General features: G+C 32.8%; 1 protein-coding gene across 1 annotated transcript; it reads right to left on the bottom strand.

The window, feature by feature from the left end:
• Nucleotides 1-9: 9 nt before the first annotated feature.
• On the bottom strand, nt 10-26,022 carry LOC106718213 (serine-rich adhesin for platelets). Its single transcript, XM_014512239.2, has 5 exons — nt 25,761-26,022; nt 6,050-6,215; nt 5,808-5,977; nt 883-5,727; nt 10-589 (listed from the first exon to the last, which is right to left on the bottom strand). The coding sequence occupies exons 2-5, from the start codon at nt 6,126-6,128 to the stop codon at nt 320-322; spliced, it is 5,364 nt and encodes a 1,787-aa protein (XP_014367725.2). The 5' UTR covers nt 6,129-6,215; nt 25,761-26,022; the 3' UTR covers nt 10-319.
• Between the last annotated feature and the right edge of the window lie 79 nt (nt 26,023-26,101).

Genomic DNA, 26,101 nt, shown 5'->3' on the forward strand with positions numbered 1-26,101 from the left:
TTAGTGTACTTAAGTAGCTACCTTAATTTATAACTAATTAATCGTGTTCAAAATATTGCCCCTGTGTAATTTTTTGGCAATATCTTGATCACAAGTCGAATGATATCCTTAAACTAGTCATGACAAATTTTATGAGGCAATTAATCCGTCTTTTTGAAATTCTTATCCAATGGTCACCAAGTAACAGACTAGATTTTGTATAAAAATACGTACCGAGTGTACTAATTACTGTCACACGTATTTCGCACATTATTTCATTTTTTCACTATGTTTATATTTTTACATGAGCTTAAATTTAAGAAAGTTATTTTTCAAACAATCACGCGATATTTTTCGTCTCAATTGGAATTTCCGATCTCCCAATCCATTGATTAGAAGAATATTTACACGCAGCCATCCTTAATATTGGTTCGCATCTTCTACTCACTGACCAATACACATAATTGTCTGGGCAACGATATACAAAGCCTTGTAATTTTCCTCTTTTAGAAATTTCACATTTCAATATGGCCGGTGAACACTCTTCATTTTTTTCAAATGGAAAATGACCAACTCCAGTACACCCATATTTATTTTCGTTTACAGAAATCTGAAAAAAAAAAAATTAATATGCAAATTAATTGCGAAATAAAATGTAATTATATATTATATTGGAATTAAAATATAATACATTTTGCATAAGGGTTATCGCGCTCTTATGAACTTCTCGCCGCGACGTTGACGATTAAGCGGGATTAAGATATAAAATTATCGATATGATATGTCATAACATTTTGCTTACAAATTTAATATCCTTATCCCGCTCAATGGACGTTGTCAAATCGGAGGCTAATGAACACCGCGACGAGAGGTTGATAAGTGCGCGATAATCTTTACACTCACCGTTTCCTTGCTGTTAAGATTTAAACGTTTTATCCTCCGGTTTTTAGCTATAGCGCCTTGACATTTCTTTGCAGCTTTGCTTTCTTCAACACATTGAATTTTACTTTCGTCATAAATTGTACCATTTGGACAATTGAATGTTGCTATCTTCAGTTCATGGTTATCATTATTTTCTATACATTGATAGAAAAGGTTACAATACTTTGGATGTCTCTTAAACGAGGTTGGGCAAGCGTATAAATATTGATCATCTTCAGTTTCTGGACAATCCTTCACTGTAGAACCTCCTTGTGTAGTAGTTGCTTCAGTGTTTTCAGTTGTAGATCCAGCACTACTTGGAGTTGATTCAGTAGTAGAAGTATTTGATACTTCGGTGCTCGAGTCTGTACTCGTTTGCTGTTCTGTAGTAGATCCCTGTGATGTAGTTTCTTCTGTCACACTCGCAGTTGTTTGCGTCGTAGGCTGTTCAGTAGAGGATTGTTCAAGCGTAGAAGACGTTTGTTGTTCAGTCGTACTTGTTGTCGCATCCGTTGTAGTAGTAGTTTGTTCACTTATAGTTGTTTGTTCAGATGTACTTGAAGTGTTTTCACTTGTAGATGTATCTTTTGTTGTGGTTGTAGATTTATCACTTTGTGTTGTTGTTGTATCCGTAGTAGATTGCTCGCTCGTCGTTTGATCAGAAGTCGTCGAAGTTGAGTCAGTTGGTCTTACTGTGGTAGAAGTAATTTCAGTGGGTGCCACAGTTGTAGAAGAAGTATCAGGAGATGTTATAGTTGTAGAAGTGGTATCAGTTGGAGTTGTAGTTGAAGAACTCATTTGATTCGTTGATGATAGCTGTTCTGTAGTTTGTCCTTCTGTTAGTGTGGATTGCGTACTAGTTGTTTCACCACTGGACTGTTGGGGTGTAGTTGATTCGGTTGTAGGAGTCTGAGCCGTCGATGTACCCTGTGAAGTATTAGTAACTTGTGCTTGTGTAGCTCTACAATTACGTGGGGGATAAACAGATTCTTCGTAGTTACAAGTATCAAGAGCAGGGTCCCAAATTGTACCTTCCCCACATTCAAAGTGAAAAACAGAAAATTTTCTTCCATCCCCATCCCAATCTACACATCTATAAAACTTTTTGCAATCACTAGGGTGAGGATAAAATCCTGCTTTAGTGCAGGTTATGTTTTGAGTTGTTGGGTTTTTAGAAGTTCCTTCTCCAGAATTTATTGGCGTTTCTTGGCTGCTCACTTCAGTAGAAGTCGTTGTGCTTTCTGTGGAACTAGAGGGCGTTGTAGTTTGCGTCGATTTTGATGGAGACGTAGTTTGGGTCTGCATAGCAGATGTTGTAGTTTGTGTCATCATTGACGATGTTTCAGTTTGTGTTGACATTGAAGATGTCTCAGTTGGTGTCGTCGTTGATGATGTCGTAGTTTGTGTTGACATTGATGGAGTTGATGACGATTGAGTAGATGAGGATGCACTGGTTGTAGATTGAATTGACGATTCTGTGTTTTCACTTGTAGTTTTATTATCACATGACCGATTCGTAACATCTCTAGGATGATTGCAAGTTAAGATTTCTTGATCCCAAATGGTTCCATCGCCGCAAATATAATCGTACCGAACAAATTTACCTTTACCATCGTTTACACATCTGTAAAATTTCTGACAGTCCTCTTGATTTCCAAAGTAACCTTCACTTCTACATTCAGCTACATTGGAAGCACCGTCTATGATGGAAGCTGAATCTGAGGTCGAAGTTGTTGATTTTATTGGCGTAATCGCTTCCGTTGTCTTCTGTTCTGTATCTACATAAGATGATGTTGCAGGAGTTGTGGATGTTACTTCATTTTCTGTTACGGATTGAGCACTGCACGTAGAATTGTCACTGTCATGATCACACGCTTGAATATCTTGCACCCAAATAGTTCCTTCACCACAAGTAAAGTCGTATCTTATATATCCCTTACCATTACTAACACACCTAAAGAATTTTTTGCAATCTCTTGGATTTGGATAAAAACCTTCTGCAGAACAAGTATTACTTACACCAGGTATATCGCTACTTTCTTGAGTGGAACTTTCTTCTGGATGCAAGGTATTGTAAGTTTCAGTGTTACCTGACGTAATAACTGTTGATGGTGCCTTAGTTACTGAAGTTGATCCTTTGCATGTCTCATTATCAATAGATGCATGATTGCAAGCTTGTATATTTTGATCCCAAACTGTACCTTCACCACAGTTAAATTCATACTTCAAGAAACCTCCCTGTTGATTTCCAACACACCTATAAAACTTTTTACAATCTTTTTCATCGCCATAAAATCCATCGGATGTACAAGTGTTGTTTGCATATAATGATGTCATGGTAGTTGGTGATTCGGTTTCTGATTGTCCTGATACATTTTTATCAACTTCAATAGAAACCGTACCCATAGATTGTGTAATCTCAACAGGTGTTGATGTGGTTGTATTATAATAGGCTATGCTGCAGTCCTTTACTGACGATGCATGATTGCATGCTTGTATGTCTGAATCCCACATAGTTCCTTCCCCACAATAAAATTCAAAGCGATCAAAGCCGCCTAATCCGTTTTCGACGCATCTATAGAATCTTTTACAGTCATTTTTATCTGCCATAAATCCAGCAGATTGACACTGTACACCTTTGTCACTAACAGGTACGCTATTGGTAGATAAACCAACAGTATTTTGTACGGGTTGTTGGGTTTGACCGTAACCCTGTGTAGGGTAACCACTCTCAAACTCATTGGAAATATTTTTTGTAGTCGTGGAGAGCGTCGTAGACACTTCATTTTGATTGCTAGAACTACCTCCACACTTTTTCACAGCCCATGCGTGATTGCATGCTTCTATTTCAGCATCCCATACTGTACCTTCACCACAAGAGAATTCATACTGTTTAAAACTCCCATCACCGTTTGATACACATCTATAAAACTTTTTGCAATCAAGGTTATCTCCAATAAATCCGCTGTTAATACACGAGTTGATTTTATTGGAACCAGTGTCTGTTGTATTTGGTTTATTTAGGACCGTAGAAATTTCTGTAGTTCTTATCGGGTCTTTGTAAATATCATTTGATTGGTTATCATTCAAATGCTCATCATTCTCAGGCGGAGGCAAAGGCAGTGGTTTATTATCACTTAACTGCACAGTTGTTTGCACAAATGATACAGTGGTAATAATTGTTGATTCGGTGCTAGAAATACTTGCTATTGTTTGATTTTCGACATTGGGCCCACAGTGTTTTACTTGCCCAACATGGTTACATGCTTCGATATTTGGATCCCACGCAGTTCCATCACCACACAAATACGCAAATTTGGTAAATCCGCCATTGCTATTTTCTACGCATCTGTAAAATATCTTACAATTGTTTCGGTTACCCACGAATCCAACGGAATTACACATTTCTTGGCTTTCATTTAATTTAGATGGCTCTTCAAATGTTTGAGTAACTACTGGTAACACAGTAGTTGGTCTTGAGGTATCATGTTTCTCGACATCATTCCAATTATTGTAAGCATTATTGTCGCTTGTGACTTCATCTTTCATTGTATTCGATAATGTCGTATGCCTGTTTTCGGGTTCGTAGCGATCGGAAGTAAAATTGTTAGATATACCTCTCTCTCCACATTCTTTAACCATCCACACGTGATTACATGACTCAATTTTTTTATCCCATGCTGTGCCTTCACCGCACTGAAACTCATGCTTGATAAAACTACCTCTTCCATTTTCGACACACCTGTAAAACTTTCTACAATCTTGCGGGTCACCCATGAAGCCAGATTCGGTGCATGCATTATTAATTACTTTATAATTTGTGTTGTAAGAGGTGTCATGTCTTACCACATCTGGTTTATACGAACTTGTCTTTGTAATTGTTTCGTAAGACTGTGTAATGTAACCTATTTCTTTCTCCCTGATAGGATAATAAGTTTGTTTTTCTTGGTTGTTTTGGCTGCTTGGTATGTTATTTGTCACATTATTTTTGTCATTCCAGGCTGTGCTTTCGTCAACGCTTATTTGTTCTCCATAATTGGTTTGATGTGAAATACTAAGTGGTAAATTAACCGTAACGGGTATTTCTGTCTTATTTGACTCAAAAGTAGATAGTTGTTCTTCGTGAAGGCTGTCGTTTTTTTGAGAATAATGTTCACCATCCTTAGAACTGTAGTCGCTATACGATTTATCACGACCGCAACGTCGATGGCTAACAGCCCACGGATGATTACAGCTTTGTATATTATCGTCCCATATTGTTGATTCACTGCACATGAATTCGAATTGTTTAAATCCTCCTCTTTGATCATTAACACATCTATAAAATTTACGGCAATCTTCGGTATCGCCCATAAATCCATCATGGATACATTCATTACCCAATCTTGCTGCTGTAATTGTTGTCGTAGATACGTATTGGTTAGAAGTTAGCGTCCATTGAGGCTGCAATGTTGAAATAATTGAAGGCAACGGTGTCTGGGTGTTTTCGTTTGTTTGAACTTTAATTGTACTTTGAATCTGATTAGGTGGTAAGTACGCGCCGTACCCAGAACTTTGTATGGCAATTGGCATTGGAGAAGGAAAACCTGTAGATGTACTCGGCGATTCTGAGTTAATGGTTTGTTTATCATATATAGGTTTTCGAGTGGTAATAGGTGATGGAAATTCTTGAACAGCAGTTTCTATCTTATTATCATTAAAATGTTCTACTGGAGCTGGTATAAATTGAAAGGGTCTACTGGACCTACATTCTGATCGTTTAGTATTCTGAGGATGGTTGCAAGTTTCAATCTCTGGATCAAAGACAGTTCCCGGACTACATTGAAACTGTAATATTAAATATATATTGAGTTTAATCACCTTAAATTAATTGATTTAACAATATCGAAAAATCATCATACACGTACCTTAACTACTGTATATTTTCCTCTTGAAGCTTTAATACATCGGTAAAAAATCGAACAGTCTTTTGGTTCCACTAGGAACCCCTCATTATAACATGTGATTGGCTCTTGCTTCGGTCCAGAATACAATTTCACCACACGACCACGTGGATGCCGACTTTCATCTGAGGAACCTAAAAAAATAAAACTGTTTTAATATTGAGGGAAAATTTAATTTTAATAAAAACTATTTTAATACTACTCACTGTTGTTAGGTTGAACTCCTTTTATAATTACGAATTGTGTTAGTAGAACTATGTAACATTTTAATAAATATATTTTCATCGTGATTTTGAAATTATCGCTTGCAATCAATAGTGACAGTTAAAAATATGGTTTTATAAGTAAATCATGTTTCTTGCATACAGCAATCTGAAACAAATAAATTGCATACATGTATTAATGAAAGTTTGCTATTTGTATAATTAGGAAAAGTATAATAATTTGTAACATTTTATCATTATTAAAGTTGAAAATAAAATCTTCCTTTATTTGTAGATGCATACCTACAATTTGGAGTGTGAAAAAAAATTAAAATTTTTTTTTTATATATTTTTAAACTTAATTATTATTTTAACTTGAAAAACGAAATTTTTTTTTTCAACTATTTACAAGCGATTATAAAATTTAAAATAGTCACGTGAATGTGAACGATAGCCACCATACTTGTGACGTCATAATGTTTAGCAAATTCATAATGGGTATGTTCCGATATGCACTGCGACCACTGTACAGTGTGACATCAATTCAGTATACTGTGAAGCCGTCCCTTTATAACCAGCTATACTGGTTACGATTTAAAACGGAACGCAATCCCGTATACTGTCAGCATCATTTTTTGACACAGCATTCAAATGAGTGTATTCAAGTTTTCTAGTACATTAAAAAAACTGTTTTGGAGTTCTGTTAAATTAAAAATATTTTAATTAATATTAATTGTAAATTGAATTTATAATATAATAAAAGTAAGTACTTTTTCATAAAAAAATATATGTTTTTCATTATCAACACAGTCTAATAAGGTTAATTTTTGCAATTCTTCCATTGTTTTATTTATTAATCCAAACTAATTACAGAACTTTAAAATTTTCTGATTAAACTGTAGCTTTGTTTATAAGACGTTAGGCACTCGAGTGGTTTGGCTGATCACGTGATCAAGGTACTGCGAGTACCTTACCTCGAAAACGCCAGTGCTCACAGTAGAATATGGCGGCGATTTATGACGTCATATATTTCCCTAGGGTACTGCGGCAGTCCATAACGGAACGAATTTTTCTACAGTGATAGCACTGTGCAATGCTCGCAGTGCATATCGGAACATACCCAAATGCATCGTTCACCGCTGTTATACGTCAGCTGTCAAGTTGACAAAAACATTGTAAATGAAATAAAACAAAGCTCAAAGCACTGTACTTATTATCTCTGTATACTAATACGAGTAAAAAATAACAGTATGACGTCACACGCGCTCGGATTTGTTCGGCGCGTCTTCGGTACTGGATTCAAAAATTAATTTTGATTTTGATATAACTTTTTAATTATTGCGAAAAATAAAAAAATAAAAATTGTTTTGCCGTAAAACTTATAGATGATCTTTCCATTTTTCAAAGAAAAAAAAAATTCAAACACTCAATTCGAGAATTTTTATTGAGAAATTAATCGTTAGTGATTCGATTGACTTATGTTTACTATTCACTACAAAAAATGTATTATTTGATTAATTATTGATCTATCAAGCGAATTAAGTCGGTACTTCACCACTGTATGCAGTTATCTCACCCATTATCATGATCTTGGCAAGGATAGCCTAAGCAGTACTTTTAAACGTGCCTGCTTTGTTGATGATAAGAAAGAATTTCCAAGTAAATAAAATAGAATAGGCTGAAGAAAACGTAAGTCTCTAATCGATTGGAAGGTATCGCCTAAGTATCTAAGTTACAAATAGCTTTCTTAAAGTATTCCATTTCATATATCTATTAATTGCCACTAAGACAATAGACGAACATAACCCGCTGTAGTTTTATGTGAAAAGTATGTACACTGCTTTACATATTTGATATATATGCCCTTTAACATGTACATTAGACACTTATTGGTCTGTAAATGATTAGTGTTTTATTTTCAAAATATGAATAAAAAAAATTATATACAATATTTGATATTTTCGTTCGTTACTCATAAAACACACTATGTACTTATCGCGGTGGCAAATACTGAACGGTCGACACCGAAGTCCCGTTTTAAATGTTATCTCCAAGAACATTATATTAAATTAAGAAACATTAATTAATAAAGTAAAAGATATTAAACATTCTGAACTTAAGACTGTAGGCAATTTAAAGAATCTGGATTCTTTTGCAAGTATATCAAAGGACTATTTATATTCTTATTTACTCACAGTTTTTATATATCTTAATAGTTAATAGTGAATAACGTTTTAAAATGTTTGCAAGCTATTTACATTTATAGACAATATGCTATTTGGTACTTATCAATTGTTTAATTCCATATAAACTCACAGACCTTTCAATATGATCAGTCGAAATCACTCTACGTGCCTCAATCATCATGAAGAAAATTAACTTGACATATCAGTAATTTCAATGTCGAATTGATTTTCATAGCGACAAAGATGATTACCGCACAACGGTGATGACCTCACTTAACCCCACACGAACTCTCGTTATTATAAAATACGGTAAAACAAATAATCATTGATAATACAAACACGAACCTCTTGTAAGTACCTAGTATAATCTTACTAATATTATAAATGCGACTGTTTAGATGGATGGATGGATGTGTGTTTGAAGGTATGTCCAGAACTGCTGACTGGATCTTGATGAAATTTGGCACAGATGTGGAACATAGTTTGGAAGAAGACATAGGCTACTATTTAAGTTTTAATGGCGCGCGGACGGAGTCGCGGGAGACAGCTAGCATACCCATAATTACACAGTTACAGCACATGTGGCAAAATTCGTTGATGTCTTTTATATGGGAGGATCTAACATAGCGCTAATACTTTACCGTCTTTTATTTTTCAAAAATACTTAAATATCTACTTTAAAAAATGATCTAGAAATAATACCTAATAATAAATAATAAATAATACGTAATAAATCAAAAGCAATAAAGTAGGTATTGAAAAGGGTATTTTTATGGTTTATGCTATTAAAAATGCGGATTAAAAATCATATACTTTATACGTATTCTTTACCCTTTAATGTACATTTGCCAAATATATTAGTATGATTTAGTATGGTGCATTCTCACATAAATATTTTAAATAACCTATTTGTCAAGTGTCCAGTAAAAAAAATAAACTTTTTACAAATGTAACATAATCACACTCGTACCCAAGCGGTCGACAGTAAATTTATTTAACATGAGCCTGTTCCTTTTTATCTCATTTCGTTTACTTACAAATGTAGTAAAAACTCGTTGCATGTAGATTAACCAAGCGCCTGCTATTTTCAAGTTTACACGCTGATCACACAAGATTAAATAAAGGTACGTAATGTAGCTACAAATTACATTTGTACTTTGCTTTTACTTTTATCTTGTATTATACTATTTTCAATACATAAAATATGATAACATTTAATTTTAAATACAGAAATCATTAATATGAATAATCCATATTTATTTAATGCAACATCAACAAAGATATCCTAAATCCTTCCGTGCTTACAAATCCTACGGTTCACTGAACTTAATTTGTAAAGCAGCTTCCGCATTTTTCCTTACAAATCCTTAAATAAATGCATTCAATTCGCGTATACATGTGGCCCGATAAAGTACAAATCGGACAACGTGTTCGTGACCGTCGCATACAAAATGAATACGGAGACACTAATGCTAATCGCCCTGTATATCGGGCTAGGGGCCTGACGTATTTGGCGATACATTAGTATGGTAGCATACAGACTGAGATTTTCATATATAAGTATATCTTAACATCACATTTGACTTTCATTTTTTATAGGAAAGGGTAGTGATTTTCATATCAAGTTTATAATTATAAGATAAAAAATAATAACAAATAAAATTTAATGGCCTACTTAATGTTTTAGACATAGGTACTCGTATTTTGTCAACAACACATAACTTGCCTTATAACTGAAATTGCCTTTGTAGTTGGTTTGAACCGGAGTAAACTATTTTATAAATATGTATATATTTTTATATATCATGATTTATTTTTAATCTATCATCAAGATTATCGTACGACTTTTAAGAGTCTTAGGAATATTTATAAAAGCACTATAACAATCAATAACTCACATCGGACGTTTATAACTATTAAAGGATTCGTTTATTTCCCAGGACTCGTCCTATAATTCCCAAGGAATTTTTCTAAAGGTCACATGTGAGTAACCAGCCTTTGTGAGCATATCGGGACGACATAGTTCATTGCCTCGCGTAATTATAGAGTGAATCTGCTTTGATACTGGCTTGAGATATCTTTATAAAACAGACATAAAACACTTTGGTTTATTAAGTTTTGAATGTTTAATGTCTTGTCAGACTATAATGCAAGGTCTTAAATATCGGTAGATATGTTGTGACGGTAATTTGTTGATTCATGGTATCTATAATTCTATGTTATTATACTCGAATTCCAATGAATAAAAAAGTAAGGTAAACATGCGAACCCCACAGGCAACATTCAGTTCTATTTATCATTAATAATAATGTATGTGGAAATCATACGTCGTCTGGAGACAACTAGAATAACTTAAAAAACTATTCACCGAATAATTAATACGAAAATAATAATAACAAAACTCGCCGGTATCTATTTACGTACAGCAAAAAAGAGAATCTTTAATAGTTGTATTCGTTACGATTCCTTTTACTTTCATTGGTGTAGTTGCATAAGGCGAGGCGCCGAGAGCGGCTGAAGTCGATATAAATTGATTACTCGGCTGCGTTATAAACAGGTTGCAAGGGTAGATTCCCTTTCCAACAGCTGTGGTCGGTACTGCATTCCTGCGGCCGTCAGATACACTACAGATAGTGTTGATGTGAAGTAAATTACCTTGAATAAATAGTCGTAAAATCAATTATTCTTTTTCCTTCATTGGTTGTTTTCTATTCAATATTAATAATTCTAAATTGGCGGTTATCTTTATATTATACTACTAGCTGTCACCCGTGACTCCGTACACGCTGAATTAAAAAAAAAACGTAATTAGTAGCCTATTTTTTCTTCCAGACTATTTTCTGTATCTGAGACAAATTTCATCAAGATCCGAAGAGTTCCGGAGATACCTTAAAACAAACATCCATCCATCCATCCATCTAAACATTCGCATTTGTAATATTAGTAAGATTAGATGTTTACGAATTCTTTATACGCAATAAATGTGAAGCCACGTGCAAAACAATGCAATCGTATTTAATTAGTCTACCTTGTATATTAACTTAATAATTTTCAACCAATTAACCACGTGAGTGTACAAGTTCAGTACTTCAAGTTCAATAGCAGGGTCATGGTCAACGTCGCGGTATCGCTTCTGTCAATCCTTGTTTCGTCACTCAGTCATCGCGTATCAAATGGATCCTATTTATGTCACAGCGGTGTCAAGCCTTCAATTACGCGTTGGAGCTCGAGTAATAAACTTCACAACTTTTACTATTTTTTAGTAATTAATTATTGAAATTGACGTACAGATTAATTTATCATTTTAAGCCTTTAGGTAGAGTCATTCATCATAGACCACCCCAGAGAATCATTTACAAATAACTGTAGAAAACTAAGAATAGCGTCTTACGAGTTAATAAAAGGTTAATTGATTTGATGTAAAAGTCATCTCATACGTTTATATCTTCATAATGGTATTTAAGTTTTGAATGAAAATCTCAGGATTTTGAAAATCAGATTCTGACAATTTCCGTAAGGGAAACTTGATATGCTATGCATAAATTAGTATATTTTATTGTAGTGTATGAGGTCTTTATTGTTTAATTACTAGATCAACTATTAAAACTACTGATCGTTAGCGGGTTAGTACCAGTTACTACACACCGGATGCCAGCAATTTTATACATTACCGTTTAAAACATTTAAGATTCAATGTTTCTTTAATTATTCTCAGTCAATAATTACTGACAATACCTGGAATCAATATATAAACAAACACCAATAACGATAAAAAGAACATGTGATTTTAATTCCCTTAATTTAAATGATTTAGATGAACGCGCATTTTCACTAAAACCTTAATAATTTATATGTTTTTGTGCATAATTTTTACATTAAATTATTGCACTTTACATAATTATACAAAGCAAGGAAATTCAACATACGAGTATATACGTTTTGCAAATCACTTCTCTATAAAAAAAATTTGTGATACAAAAATCTTTTATTAGACTTCCTTATTATGGTTGCATTTGATGCATGAAATTTATTTACGCTTAAAATTTAAATAAATAAGACGTTGCCACAGGTGGGCACCGTTAATCGAAAAGTTAACTTCGTTAATCGTTAATTCGTTAATTAAAAAATTAACTTCGTTAATCGTTAAAGCGTTAAATTCTCGAAAATTTAACGCAAGTTAAAGTTAATCGTTAACAGTTAACCATACCAAAATTATACATACTAATTTCACACTTTGTGGCGACACTTGTTTAAAATAGTAATTTGACTATACATTCTATATCACATTAGTATAAGAGACAAGTATGAATGCATTATAGTATATTTAATTACGAGTGCGGAAAGCCTGTCATTGCAAAGAGTTCCGACAAATGTCTACCCGAGCCGAAGCGCAGCCGAAGGTGAGGCAACAAGGAAGGGGGAGGGTGAACAGTTGGAACAAGTTGTAATGACAGTGTCGCACGTGTACTAAACAACAATTTTTGATACAGTTGCGAAAAATGAAGCAATTTAAAGTAAAAGAATACAAACAGAGATTTTTTTTTGTTTTCTTCACCCATTCTGGGTAGGCAAAGGGAACTATGCCCTAACAACCAAGTCTTCAGTAGATTATTTTTATTGATATGGAATGAAAATGAAATTTAATGAGACGAAATAAAATGAAAACTAACCTAATTCATTGAATCAAATCATTAAATCTGATATTGTAACAAAATAGGAGCTTCTTTTAAGAAATATTTGCATCAATAATAAAAACATCAATTATTTTTTTTTGTAAAAACTTCGTAGTTAGTTTTTAAAAAGTGTAGTATTAAAAAAGTGTTTTAATACAGTTGCTCAAAAAACTATTACAAACTCGTGTTTTATATACTCGTAATGAAATATACTAATTCGAACATTCTTTTGATTTTGTCCTGTTGTTCACGTCTTTCCCGTACGCTCTGATGCATCACACTTGCACGCGAACTTCACATATATCAATTATCAACTCTTTCGTTCATCATTCGAGTCGCCGACAGTCGCCCAACATAGTTGAACTTACGAGCGTGGCGTAGCGCGTAATTTAAACAAAATGACAGCACGTCTCCAAGTTTCTAATTTAACGATTAACGGACTTTTATTAACGGAAGTTGAGTTTAACGGAAGTTAACAAAAGCGTTAACACTTTTTGAAGTTAACTTAAAAGTTAATCCGTTAAGCAAAATGTTAACTTCGTTAATTAACGATTAACGGATTAACGAGTTAACGCCCAGCTCTGGACGTTGCACTTATCGTCCACTTTTGTAGATAGTTGAAAACAGTAGGTCTAGCGCGATTATTTGTTACAATCACCATCGTACCGTAATCGACAAAATTAGTATTAAAATTTGTGCAGCGGCCCCTATTGGCCGTAAAGTATACTAAAAATCCGATACTAATTTTGACATAATTGACGACGACGATATGAAGGCGATTGGCACAAATATTCGTGCTAGGTCCTCAGTACATAAAAGTTGCGTTGAGAACGAATCTTACATGTATTATTCAAATAAACTATTAGTGTGATTTGCTCAATATTTGCGGTATTATGTTTATTGGCTGATATCACACTTAGGAGTTCACTGGCTTTCGCGACTTAGACATATCTTTTTTTTTCATCAAATCTTTAGTATAGGTATAGTATATACTGGAGAAATTAATTTACTTGGATGAAAATGAGGAGGATTTTAACAAATTCTAAAAATTTCAAAGTACGGAATTATAATGGAATTTCAACAGGCAATAATTTACTACTGTTTGTAGGAAAAATTACAATACAGACTATTGTAACAGTTACCTACATCGTAAAATCCGATGTGTAGTTTGTCGTGGTCATCATGCCGTTATGTGGTCACAGTTTTCGAGATCCGTAGGTATTGGCTTCAGTCCACAGATCCATATTCAGTGTCTTACCTTATCGACTTATCTAACAAGGTACCGTATACTTGCAGTTTTCCTATTCACGTTTCCACGTAACTGTGACTAACCCTTACACGTTGGAAGCATTTAAACGTTTCGTATCTCATACATTCTGATAAATCTAAACGTGCACTTTTATTTGTTTATGTCAGTATATATGAGACTAACTGTCGCCCGCGAGTCCGACCGCGTTAAAAAAAACTTAATTAGTAGCCTATGTGTTCTTCCAGGCTATGCTCTACATCTATGCCAAATTTCATCGAGATCCATACAGCCGTTATGGAGATTTCTTCAAACAAACATCCATCTAAACATTCGCATTTATAACTTTATACTAGTTATCGCCCGCGACTCCGTCCGCGCGGAATAAATAAAAACTTGACAAGTAGCCTATGTGTTCTTCCAGACTATATTCGACATCTGTGAGAAATTTCGTCAAGATCGGTTGAGCCGTTCCATAGATACCTTCAAATAAACATCCATACATTCACACATCCATCCATCCATCCATCTAAACATTCACATTTATAATATTAGTATGATAGTAAGACTAGTAAGATTGATTGTTCCGTCATTAGGTCATATATGTCCCCACTGAAGGTTTCGAGCTTACTCTAAGTTAGAAGATGACTAGGCCTTAGTCAACCACGCTTACCCTATGCACATTGGTTGCATACACACATCTTTAAAGTTCTTCGCTGAAACCTACAAATTGTATGTGTGCGCTTCTAACTACCTACTGTAAACTTAGGTTAACCATCATTGATTCATGATCTCATCAATGTTGTTCACACGTATACACAATTACAATATAATTTATTTAATTGTATCGTGAATCAGATATATAATATTTTCTTACATTATAATTACTATTATTTTATTGTATTATTAATTTTATAACATAGATTGAATATCTGAATATGTTTAACGTCACTTTGGTGTTGGATATGTGTTGCAATAATGATGTATATCATGTCAATATAATGCTACAAAAAATATGGCGTAACCAACTAATTTATTTTTTATTTACATAATGTTTGTTAAACGTAAAATCAATTGATGTGATCGCTACTCTGTTAAAATAATTCGCTTTTTGTGGGCGGTATCGTAATCTAGATTATAAGCAGAGATTCATATTTTACTCTCAGTTATAAGTCTTTCAATGATTCTTACGACAATGTATAATGCCAATTCGTATCCCCAGACTCATTTCCACAGTTTGATTCTAAAAATGTTAATGAATTAACTCTACATTTAAACCAATTAGCTATTGTTTAATATTTATAATAGCCAAGTTCCGTGTATAATTATAATAAACCGCTTTGATTTCCGAAATTAATTAAATTGTTAGATATAAAAGACGTTATCAGACGATACCTCCGTATGATATAAGAGTGGCATTAATTCATTTAGACGTAAATGGCTTAGTTTAGCAACACGTCACGGACGAGAGGTTCTAGAGATGTTATCATCGTCATCCGGTGATTCTGAACGCTTATCGTTGTGAAACCAATATCTCGGCTACTAGCTTTCTTATTGTTTCGTTTTAATTGTATAAATTGTTCTGATAATAGCCGCGAAATTTGGTTCAATGGCAAACTGAGAATTACATACTAATCTGCAGAACTAACCGAAGCTTTAATACTTACTAAGAACTGCCATACACGAACAGTTTCCAGCTGCTTCAGCTCACTATTTATTGCTGTCAGTTACGTGTACATCGAAATTTATTATTCGTTTTTTTATTACAAGGTGGCAAACGAGCAAGCGGCCACATGAATTCGCCGAAATGGCGAAGCGACCGCTGCCCATAGACAGTCGCAATTGCAGATACGTTGCCTACCCCCAATCGACGAAGGAGGAGACGCACAAAAAGAGAACATTTAACCTTCCTATGCATCTCCTCCTCCATTAAATCCACCTCCCTTCCCATCCTTTCCGAGAAGGGTGGGAAGGGAAACAGGACTAATATTAGGTCTCCGGCACCACACTCATCAGACGAAACGCGGAATTATTTCCACTTAACGCCTGTCTTCTGTGTGGTCGTGGTATTTCACCGGGCGAGCTGACCAATTCGTGCAACTGATGTTGTTGCTGGCGTCTACCACTGTTAAATAGGAATCAAGAAGGAAATGAACAGGCATTTTCTTCTAATAATGTCTACTTAGGATTTCAATACTATAGTACATTAATTTCTGTTTCTTTTGTACACGAAACATCATGATTGCATCATAAAGTGTTTAAATTTTTATTAAAATTTAAATTTTATTACTGCCATTAAGTAGCCGATTTGAACTTTTTGTCATTTTTTAAAGCTAGTGTTTCATATTTTTATGTGAAATTAAAAATTCTTTAATGATTTTTCTTGTCACTTTTCGTGTTTAAAATAAGATATATAGCAGAATTTTATGGTTTCGATTTAATGAAATCCCTTTGTAAATATAATATTTGATGACCGCATTATTTTTATGGAAGACATAAAACCATTGTGCTTTGAACAATAAAGTAAAAGATAATAAAGTACGTGTACTAAACATTGATAAGTTATCCTAATTTCCGGAATTCTTATTATTATTTTTAAATATTCGTGTAGGAGCGAAGTACCTAAGTATTATTATTCATTTCAGATTATTTCGCCTGTCCCAAGAAATTTCCCGTTAAATAAACGTATACCTAACGTTGTTATTTAATTGTTTATAGACAGTGTCGTAAAAATCAAATCGTAATTATAACCGTTTATGATGTGGCTTCGGAAAATATTTGTTCAGACAACCGTTAAGCTAATTCGAAATAATCTACATGAATATCTTTTTGACATTTTATTTCATCATTTGATTTTCCTTGATTGACTCAAATTGGAGATCATTATCTAAGAGTGACATTATTAGATAGGAAATGGATTTTTTTGTGTAGAAATACATAAGTTTTTATTATTCCATACATTCTTATTTTCCAGCCAAAATTAATGGACCTCGCTGAAATTTGGCATAGATCATAGTGTGGAAAAGAACACTTAGGCTAATAATAAAGATTTTTTGACCCGCGCGGACGGATCGCGGATAAAACCTGGTGTAATATTAAAATGTTGTCGATTACGATGTTTCTGTTTATGTCATTTCCGACTTCTTCTGGAAATAAATTGATGACAACAACTTATATTCATGTATTATATTAGTTGTATATAGCAAAATACATTATGTGTAAAGTTTGATCCTCAAGAAACAGACTAATCAAAGAACCCTTTTTACACTGCAGGATAATGTCCGCAATACTTTTTATCATTGTCCCGATCGCTTGTGGACAACTTAATTAAAAAATTCAATTCCAAATTCGAATATTGGATTCACACCTCGGGCACACATGCGATTTTGAACAACAAATCTTTAACGAGACAGAAAATAAATCTGGTAAATATTTTTTTTTCTGAAATAAGTACAAAAATGTTACTTTATTTTAAAAAGATATGGACGTTTTTTTTTGAAATGTGAACATTCTTAATTATGGAATTTACTGTTTTACAGTGAAGTACATGATTTTTAAATTATAAAACACGGATATTGCGAACCGGGCTCCACTATTTTGATGATTCAATTTAACACTAGTGAATAATGGTATTATCATAGAAAGGTTATGTTGTGTTATTTCATATATAACCTTTCGACCTTGAACAATTAAAAACTGTAGCCACAAAATTAACATTTCAAGTGTTTTTTTTTTTTAGAATATGATACAATGATGTACTATTTCGCAAACATTAATATAGCGCATAATTTTGTTACTCATTCGCATCGCCTTCTCAAACGGTCATAAAAACCGACATTGTCTTCCTTCAAACAATACGAAAAACATTAGACTTGAATTTTAGTTCGTAATATTACTTTATTAGGACAAAAAGTGTTCATATTTGTATTTGCTTGCATTATAACAATGCTTTATTACATACTACATACGGGTTTTTGATAAGAATCTTTTAATTACATTTTTCTGGATGTAAAATCCTTCAAAGGTCAAAGACCGCCTTAATCGCGCCGCATGACGCCACATTATTTGCTATTATTAAATTCGTTACGCTTCATTGCCTCATAAAAAAAAACTATTTCAGAATTAAACATTTTTTTGTAACCACATGTAGTTTTTACTCTACATTACAAAAGATTTTTCTGTACCATCACATTCTTTAAATTATTAGGTCCTTACATATGAAATTGGCGTTTTGTATGGGAGGAACAAAAAGTCGAATATTTTTTAATATAATATATTTAATTAATCAAAGTATGAACCATTATTTTCTATGCACTTTTGCCATCTCATAGGTAGTTCATGGACCCCTTTACTAAAAAGACCAGTCGGACGGGAATCAATAAAATCTTTTAAGGCGATTTGGACTGCCCCATCGGAGTTGAATTTTTTCCCTTGCAAGAAGTTATCCAAATTGTGAAAAAAATGGTAATCTGTTGGAGCAAGGTCCGGGGAGTACGGAGGATGTCTTAGACTTTCCAATTGAAGCTATTCTAATTTAGTAGCCGTCTGTTGCGCAGTGTGTGGTCTAGCGTTGTCGTGAAGCAGCAGTGGCGTGGAGCGATTGACCAGCCTAGGTTATTTAGCCGCTAGCTTTTCCATCATGGTTTGCAATTGCTGACAATAGACATCAGCCGTAATAGTCTGGCCAGATTTAAGAAAACTGTAATGGACAATACCGGCACTAGTCCACCAAACGCTTACAAGTAACTTTTTTGGGGTTAATTTTCGCTTGGGGCAGGATTTGGCTGGCTGGCCAGGATCCAACCATTGCGCTGAGCGCTTCCGATTATCGTAAAGAACCCATTTTTCATCACAGGTAATGATTCGGTTTAAAATACCTTCATTATTGTGCCGGTTTAGTAATGTAACGCAACAGTCGACGCGCGTTTGCCGGTTTGCTTCAGTCAATTCGTGAGGTACCCACCTTTCAAGCTTTTTAATCTTCCCAATTTGCTTCAAGTGAATTAAAACAGTTTTATCACTAACATCGCAGCCTGCAGCTAACTCGGACGTGGTTTGCGATGGATCCGCTTCCACAATAGCCTTCAACTCTTCATTATCAACTTGAGTCTCAGGCCGTCCACGGGGCTTGTTCTGCAGATCGAAATTTCCAGAACGAAAACGTTGGAACCAAAAACGAACTGTGTTTTCTTTTGCAACACGACCGCCATACACATCATTCACCCTTCGAGTCGTTTCCACAGCACTAGTGCCACGGCGGAACTCGTACTCGTAAATAATGCGATATTTTAAGTTTTCCATTTTGTAAAATGAGTGACGCAAACAGAAAAAAACAGAAGAAAAAAAACAAATGAATGACGGTCATCGAACCACAAATACATGAGTCTATAGCTGTACAAATTTGAATTTGGAATTCCTTACCAAAGAGGAGAAATTCGTGATTAAAGTGGCCAGTACGAAAAACGCCAATTTCATATGTAAGGACCTAATATATGGAGATATAAAAGCATGAAAAGAGATAAAACAAATGAATAGCTTCGCAAGTACTGGAACGACTTGAATTTTTTTTTCACTGTTGGGAAGATTTACTATCTATAAAGAACCCGGCCCGCGAATCCGTCGGCGTAGGATATAAAAAAAAATTTAATTAGTAGCTCATGTGTTCTTGAATTCTATGATATGTTCCGTGCCAAATTTCATCGAGATTCTTTGAGCCGAAGATACCTTCAAACAATCGTGCATCCATCCATCCATCTTAACATTCGCATTTATAATATTAGTAAGATTTTTTCCAATATATGATAGGTAGAATAATAGATTTTTTCACCTCCCACCTAGGATCGAATAGAAAGCTCCATAAGAGTAATTATTTGGTAAGAATTTATATTGCTAATATATTTTAGAATTATTAAAAAGACATTTCACCGTAATGGGTAGTAAAAAGCTAAACTAATACCTCAGCTTTACCTATTTTTTTTTTAGCCATTTTATTTATCACGTTCAAATATTTCGAAATCAGTTAATCTTTTCAAACTATTTTCAAAACTTTTACAGCTTGAATCTTCCCAACGGATCCATACAAGATGTGTTTAGAATAATTTAATATTGAATCGATATAGCGGAATCTTGGCATTGAACTTGCCACATAAAAACCCACTTGGCTCTGTTGCCAAATATCTACTTAAAGCTAAGCTACTTAAAGCACTCAAGGTCTTCATTGTTCCAAATTTCCTTTTTTGGAACGCATTTCGATTAAACAATGGATACTTTCAAGATAGACAGATATAGATAGATCCTGATTATGAAAATGGAAATTTACGGGAAGTTTCGTTTTTGAAAAAAAAAAAAATTATGAGTCTTACGGTATGTACATTGCAATACTCTATTAAACTACAAACGTATTCACAGAGCAGTTGCATTCATACTCGTAGTTAATGAAGTAAATATAGAAGAGTAGTTTATGGTATAATCGTAAAAAAACAGCGATCGATAAAAGAATAACTTAAATTGAAACTAGTAATACACCCAGTCTTTAAACCTTTGAATAAAAACTGCTTTATTTTAAACGAGTGTATATACATATTACGAACCCGAGTCTCTCTCTTAAGTATCATTGCACAACCAGATAGTGCAGTTCCCTTGTAACATTCCAAACCCATAGAATGACTGTGCTGATCATTTTGATAACAACTCGACAATATTTTATATTCGTATTCAATTGTAAGAAACTATAATTTGCATAAGCTCTCAGGCTCGTGGACAAACCTATTCAGTTTTGTATTTCGCTCGTTTTATATAAAGTATACGATGTTGCATTTTGTTTTACAATGATGTAAATTAGATTACATTTATACATACTAGGTTAGTCCCATGTATACTTACTTGTATACTTCGCATATTATTAAAAGCGCATCGAATACTCGAATTTATTTTGACTGTAAGTAAAATAGATATAAATCCTCGTCGTAAAATCCTAAAAGAGATAATTTGATCTCTTATTTTTGTATAGCAAAAGTTAAAGGTTTACAGTTATTTAAAAAATATCAAACATTTATCTTACTATAAACATGTAAATCAATAGAAATCTAAACGTTTCCGACTTAAAAATAAATTACAAATCAATTCCAAATATATTTAAAAGATAATAATGTCAAATAAAGTCAATAAATAAAATCTATATATTCGATAGAGTTGTATTCAAGTTTAATCAAAAATTTACATAAGATCCACATTACGAAATTGAATCGGTGTCCTTTTTAATTACTTCAACACGTTGTTTTCTTGTCTTTCAACAAATTTAAGGTGATTTATTATCTATGCATAAAACATTTTAAAAATTATGACTGTTGTGAATAGCGGTAACTAAACGCCATCTGGAAAATTTAAGTTATCGGTTGATCGAAATGTTATTTAGATAAATATCGCTCCTTCTAAATATTTAATGGTTAAAAATACGTATTTGATCTGTATTAAATAAAATGTTCTTCTCTTTTCATAATACACTATCTTTAAACAGACTCTGAAAACTTATAGGTACACTAGTTAAGCACTTTATGCGTTGATGAAAAAAAAAAAAACGTATTTTCATAAAAATAAATCTATACAAGTGGTTAATTAACTTTCATCATAATTATTTATCATACAAAAAAAGGTATAAAACACGATCAATTAATCGCCATCATTAAAGTGATAAACTTTAACCATATTTCGCCGAGGGTTATCAAAACAATTATTAAATGATTCTGTAATGTATTCGTGAGCCGAAATGATGGTTTACCGTTCGAACGTAGATATTTTTAATGACATTCCGTTTTCTTATTACCGACAATAACATATTTTCTAAGAATTTTAGGTTATGTGCCTTTGTAACTATAAATTGTAAAATAAAAAAAACATGTCAATATTTCTTCTATAAGCAGATCGCGTGTTCGATACAGTTTCTTACAAGGCGCTATAATAAATAAAACATTCAGAAAAACAATATTGCAGTTCAAACAAACCAGAATGTCTATACTTTACGACTGGATGTACCGGCTTGATAATTTTAACCTTGCAGACAGTTGCAAATTGTTATTATTAGAGATGTGCGTTAAAATACAAAACAAAATAACACATTATAACTAAGGGAATTGCCTATAAATTGATTTGACTTATTACTGGCAATAAACAAAAAGAACTGACATCTCTATGGAATTATGAACCTGTGCTAATAATTTTTAACACAACCTATCCTGAAATAATTGCCTGTGAAAATTAACTTTAAATTCTAGTTTAAAGTCATTCATGCTCTTGTTTTTCATAATGATGTGCAGTATTTTTATCCGACAGACTTGACTTTACTTTTAAAATACGGTAACTTTTTATAAAAAACTTAATAAGTAACCTATGTGTTCTACCAGAATATGTTCAACATCTGTGCTAAATTTCATCAAGATCCGTTAAGCCGTTCCGGACATACCTCGTAACAAACGTTTATCCATCCATCTAAATTTTCGTATTTATGCTATTAGTAAGATATAAGAAAAAACAAATTATTATCATTCATAAATGTATGCGTGTAAGCGCAACAATAACTCTCGTATTATATTATGGTGTACTGCATTTCTGAGGTTCGTTTTGTAAAAGAACACTCTATAATCTAGAATGACCGCAGTAATAACATTGCTGAGTCTAGACACCTGCTGATAAAAATAACATACCCGTAGCCCAAGGACGGTGGCTACGACACAGTACATTTCTTTTTTTCTCATCTTCAAGCCCAGAGATAATAATGGTCATGCTTTTTTTTTTAAAGTTTAAGCTCTTAATTTAATGATAGCATTTTGCGAGAATTGCTGACAAGATTTATTACGTTAAAATTAAACACTCTGCAATGCGCAAGTCTTTTATTCAGATTATTATAAAATAGAGTCAAATAAAGTTCTAATTAGTTTAATGAAAGCAACTACACTGATATCACTTTCGTATATTGCTTTAAAATAATGAAAGATTATAATACAAGTTAATTTCCAATATTACTAACGTCTATGTACAAAAGCCTGCCTAAAGTTAGTTTTTATATAACTAGGGAGCGAGCGTTGAAGTCTTTTAAATAACAGAATTTAAACATTGTTACAATGCGACTTCACTAAAAATTGCTATGTCTGAACATTAGGGATTGAACCCAGTACCCAATTATTGTTTAACCATGACCGCTAAGCCTTGCGCTCACGGCCACATAATAGATGTATTTTCAAAACAATGAAGTTCTGTAATAACGAGTACAAATCGAGTACAATGGGCTAGATCAATTTGATTACATTATACAAAAAGGTATGCTGTAATATTTGTTTAAGAACATTATATTATTAAAGATTTTCATATTTTATTAGTTATACAAATAAAAGATATTAGTACTATGAAATTGGCTTAACTTTATTGGTTCAACTTCAAATAAAGTTTCCTAGATTTAGAAGTACGGAATAAATAGCCCAACGCTTTTGATTTTGGATAACTCTATTATGAGAGACTGCGTGCGCTTAACAAATATAAATTAATTGCAGTGTTTGATAAACCCAAAAAAGTAACTAGACTTTAGCCTCCTATCTACGAATTCGTAAAGATGTACACAAGTAAAAGAGTCTTACTAAATTAAAACATTAAAAATAAATAACGAGAAATTGGTCCGTATAATAGTCGTACAGATTTAATACTGATTGATCTATATTTAATGGACATCATTACAAGATTACATAGTAATTATCTCATATTATTGACGTAGAAGCTACCGCTAACAATGATTTGTCTTTAATAAAAACAGAGGCAATTATGACAGGGTTTTTTCTCATAACCTATAATTATAAATACGAGTAACTAGAGTATGTAACCTGTTTTTATTCGTCTCTCATCGACTTGTAACATGTTTTTTATATATTTTTTCCTATCAACATACGAGTTGGATATTATTATTATTTTATGGTAATGACTTCCACTGTTGAGAAGATTTTTTTATGAATAGATCTGATTCAGTAAATAAAAAGGTAGATTATTTCGGGAACAATTTTCATATAAGTATATAAGTACAAAAATATCGTTATGGAATAAACTTCAGTTTTCTTTGCAACGGTATTTTTTTATTCTACTAGGTCCTCTACATATATTTTCAAAATTTTAGTTATATAGTTTGTGTTATAAAAGTTAATATCGTTATTCAGCTATGTATGAAGATACTGTGACATATACATATATATTTTATATTAGATCCTTTCTGAATCATTAATTGAAACTGAAACTTACTTAAGGCTTAGTTGTAATTAAATCACAATTAGTTGTAATAAATGTGCATTTATAAATATCAATCAATATGTTTACACATGACATTATTAATTATATCGAAGCTAAATATAGTTTTAGATTATTTAAAAGTTTTATTTTACAAACACGTGCCTTTTTCGAAACCTACTTATTTAAAATGTTTTGACAGATAAGTAGTAAGAAACAAAATTGCACACCGATAAAGGTATGAATTAATTAATCCGTGATAAAATTACGTTAAGAGGAAATTTTTATATTATTATAATTCTTCGGAAAAATCTGACTGAAATTCCAAACGTTGGTACAAATAAACGAAGAAGAAAATAAATTTATTTGATCTACTAATATTTCATACCTTTTCTATAAAAAATCGCGCAATACACAGTTTGTTTTTTATCTGTGACAGAATTAGTAATATCTATGATACCGTTAAATTCACAAAGAATGCCAATATTTCGTGTTCAAATGAAATCATAAACGTAATTCAATATCAAATGAGATAAGTGAGATTTTGTACCGTAAGTAATGTTTACTTAACAAACATAAAAGTGCTAGTATATCGAAAAAAATCAATTGAAATTAATTGAAATAAATTGCAATATTATGATGATTTTGATTGCTTGGAAAATCACGGCCCGTTATCGGATAATTCGGATATCTTGGACGAAATAAATTCTTATTAAGTATCCCCTATTGCTACGTAGTACAAAAACATTTCCATTACGGATAACGGATTCGCACTTGTTTTGACAAAGTTAACTATCGTGAAATATTTTCACAATTGCTTGTTGTTTGTTTTTTTTTTAAATATAGGAATATTCATACGTTCGATCTTTTTGCGTTCTTAACCGCTCCTTCTAAATAAAGCTTAGTGAAATAATAATTGCAATAGGCTAGCTTTGAAAAAATCCTACCCATATATAAGTTATCTCTTTGTCTTCAACTGTTTATCTACCTTAAGTCAAAAATAACTTAGTTTTAATTAAATAATAATGCACTTAAGTTATTGTTACTTCATAATAATTTCATGAAAATATGTTTACACAGATTTTTTTTAAAAGTACCCCTTATATTAAATTGAATGTAAAATGTTTAAAATTATATAGGACTTTAGCAACATTTTTATTAATTTAATTTTTGATTTATTTCCTGCAAAATAAATTAAAAAAAAAATTACTTAGTTTCGATTTTTCAAATGCTTTATATTGCTATAAAATATTAGATGTGAGATTTAATAAATATAAATTCTAGAAAATTCACAAATTAAGGATAACTCATAGCTTTGATATAGTAGACAAATGTGAGAGAATACTCACCTGATATACAGAAAAAAGTCCACGCTCACAATTATCAGGTTTCTGTGTTATCTACAGTGTTTTGTTTTCAGTGTGAACATTAAAACCTCTTTCGTAATATCGCGATTTATTACTTAAAATTTTGTTTATATACTGTGGTTAAGATGAACTTTCCCGCGCTCGCGTTCGTTAGGAAATGGCGGGAGGATTTCGTGTAGGGGCTGCGATAAGTCCTTGCAACGCGGGCAAGGTCTCAGCGGCTCTATGTATGGATTGGACGCGCGCCGAGAATCCTTCGCCTCTTATACTCAACGCACGACTATGTAACAGATGCAGGACTTACCGTAATAGCGATTCAAACA

Source organism: Papilio machaon, chromosome 10 (genome assembly GCF_912999745.1).
Source record: "Papilio machaon chromosome 10, ilPapMach1.1, whole genome shotgun sequence".
NCBI classification, from domain to species: Eukaryota; Metazoa; Arthropoda; class Insecta; order Lepidoptera; family Papilionidae; genus Papilio; species Papilio machaon.

What these genes read in the sequence shown, in the direction of transcription:
- LOC106718213 (XM_014512239.2), bottom strand. Translation starts at nt 6,128, where the DNA reads ATGAAAATATATTTATTAAAATGTTACATAGTTCTACTAACACAATTC. An exon ending in GAAAATATACAGTAGTTAAG is followed by an intron (nt 5,728 to 5,807) that starts GTACGTGTATGA and finishes TTAATATTACAG; the next exon opens with TTTCAATGTAGTCCGGGAAC. An exon ending in ATCTTAACAGCAAGGAAACG is followed by an intron (nt 590 to 882) that starts GTGAGTGTAAAG and finishes TTTTTTTTTCAG; the next exon opens with ATTTCTGTAAACGAAAATAA.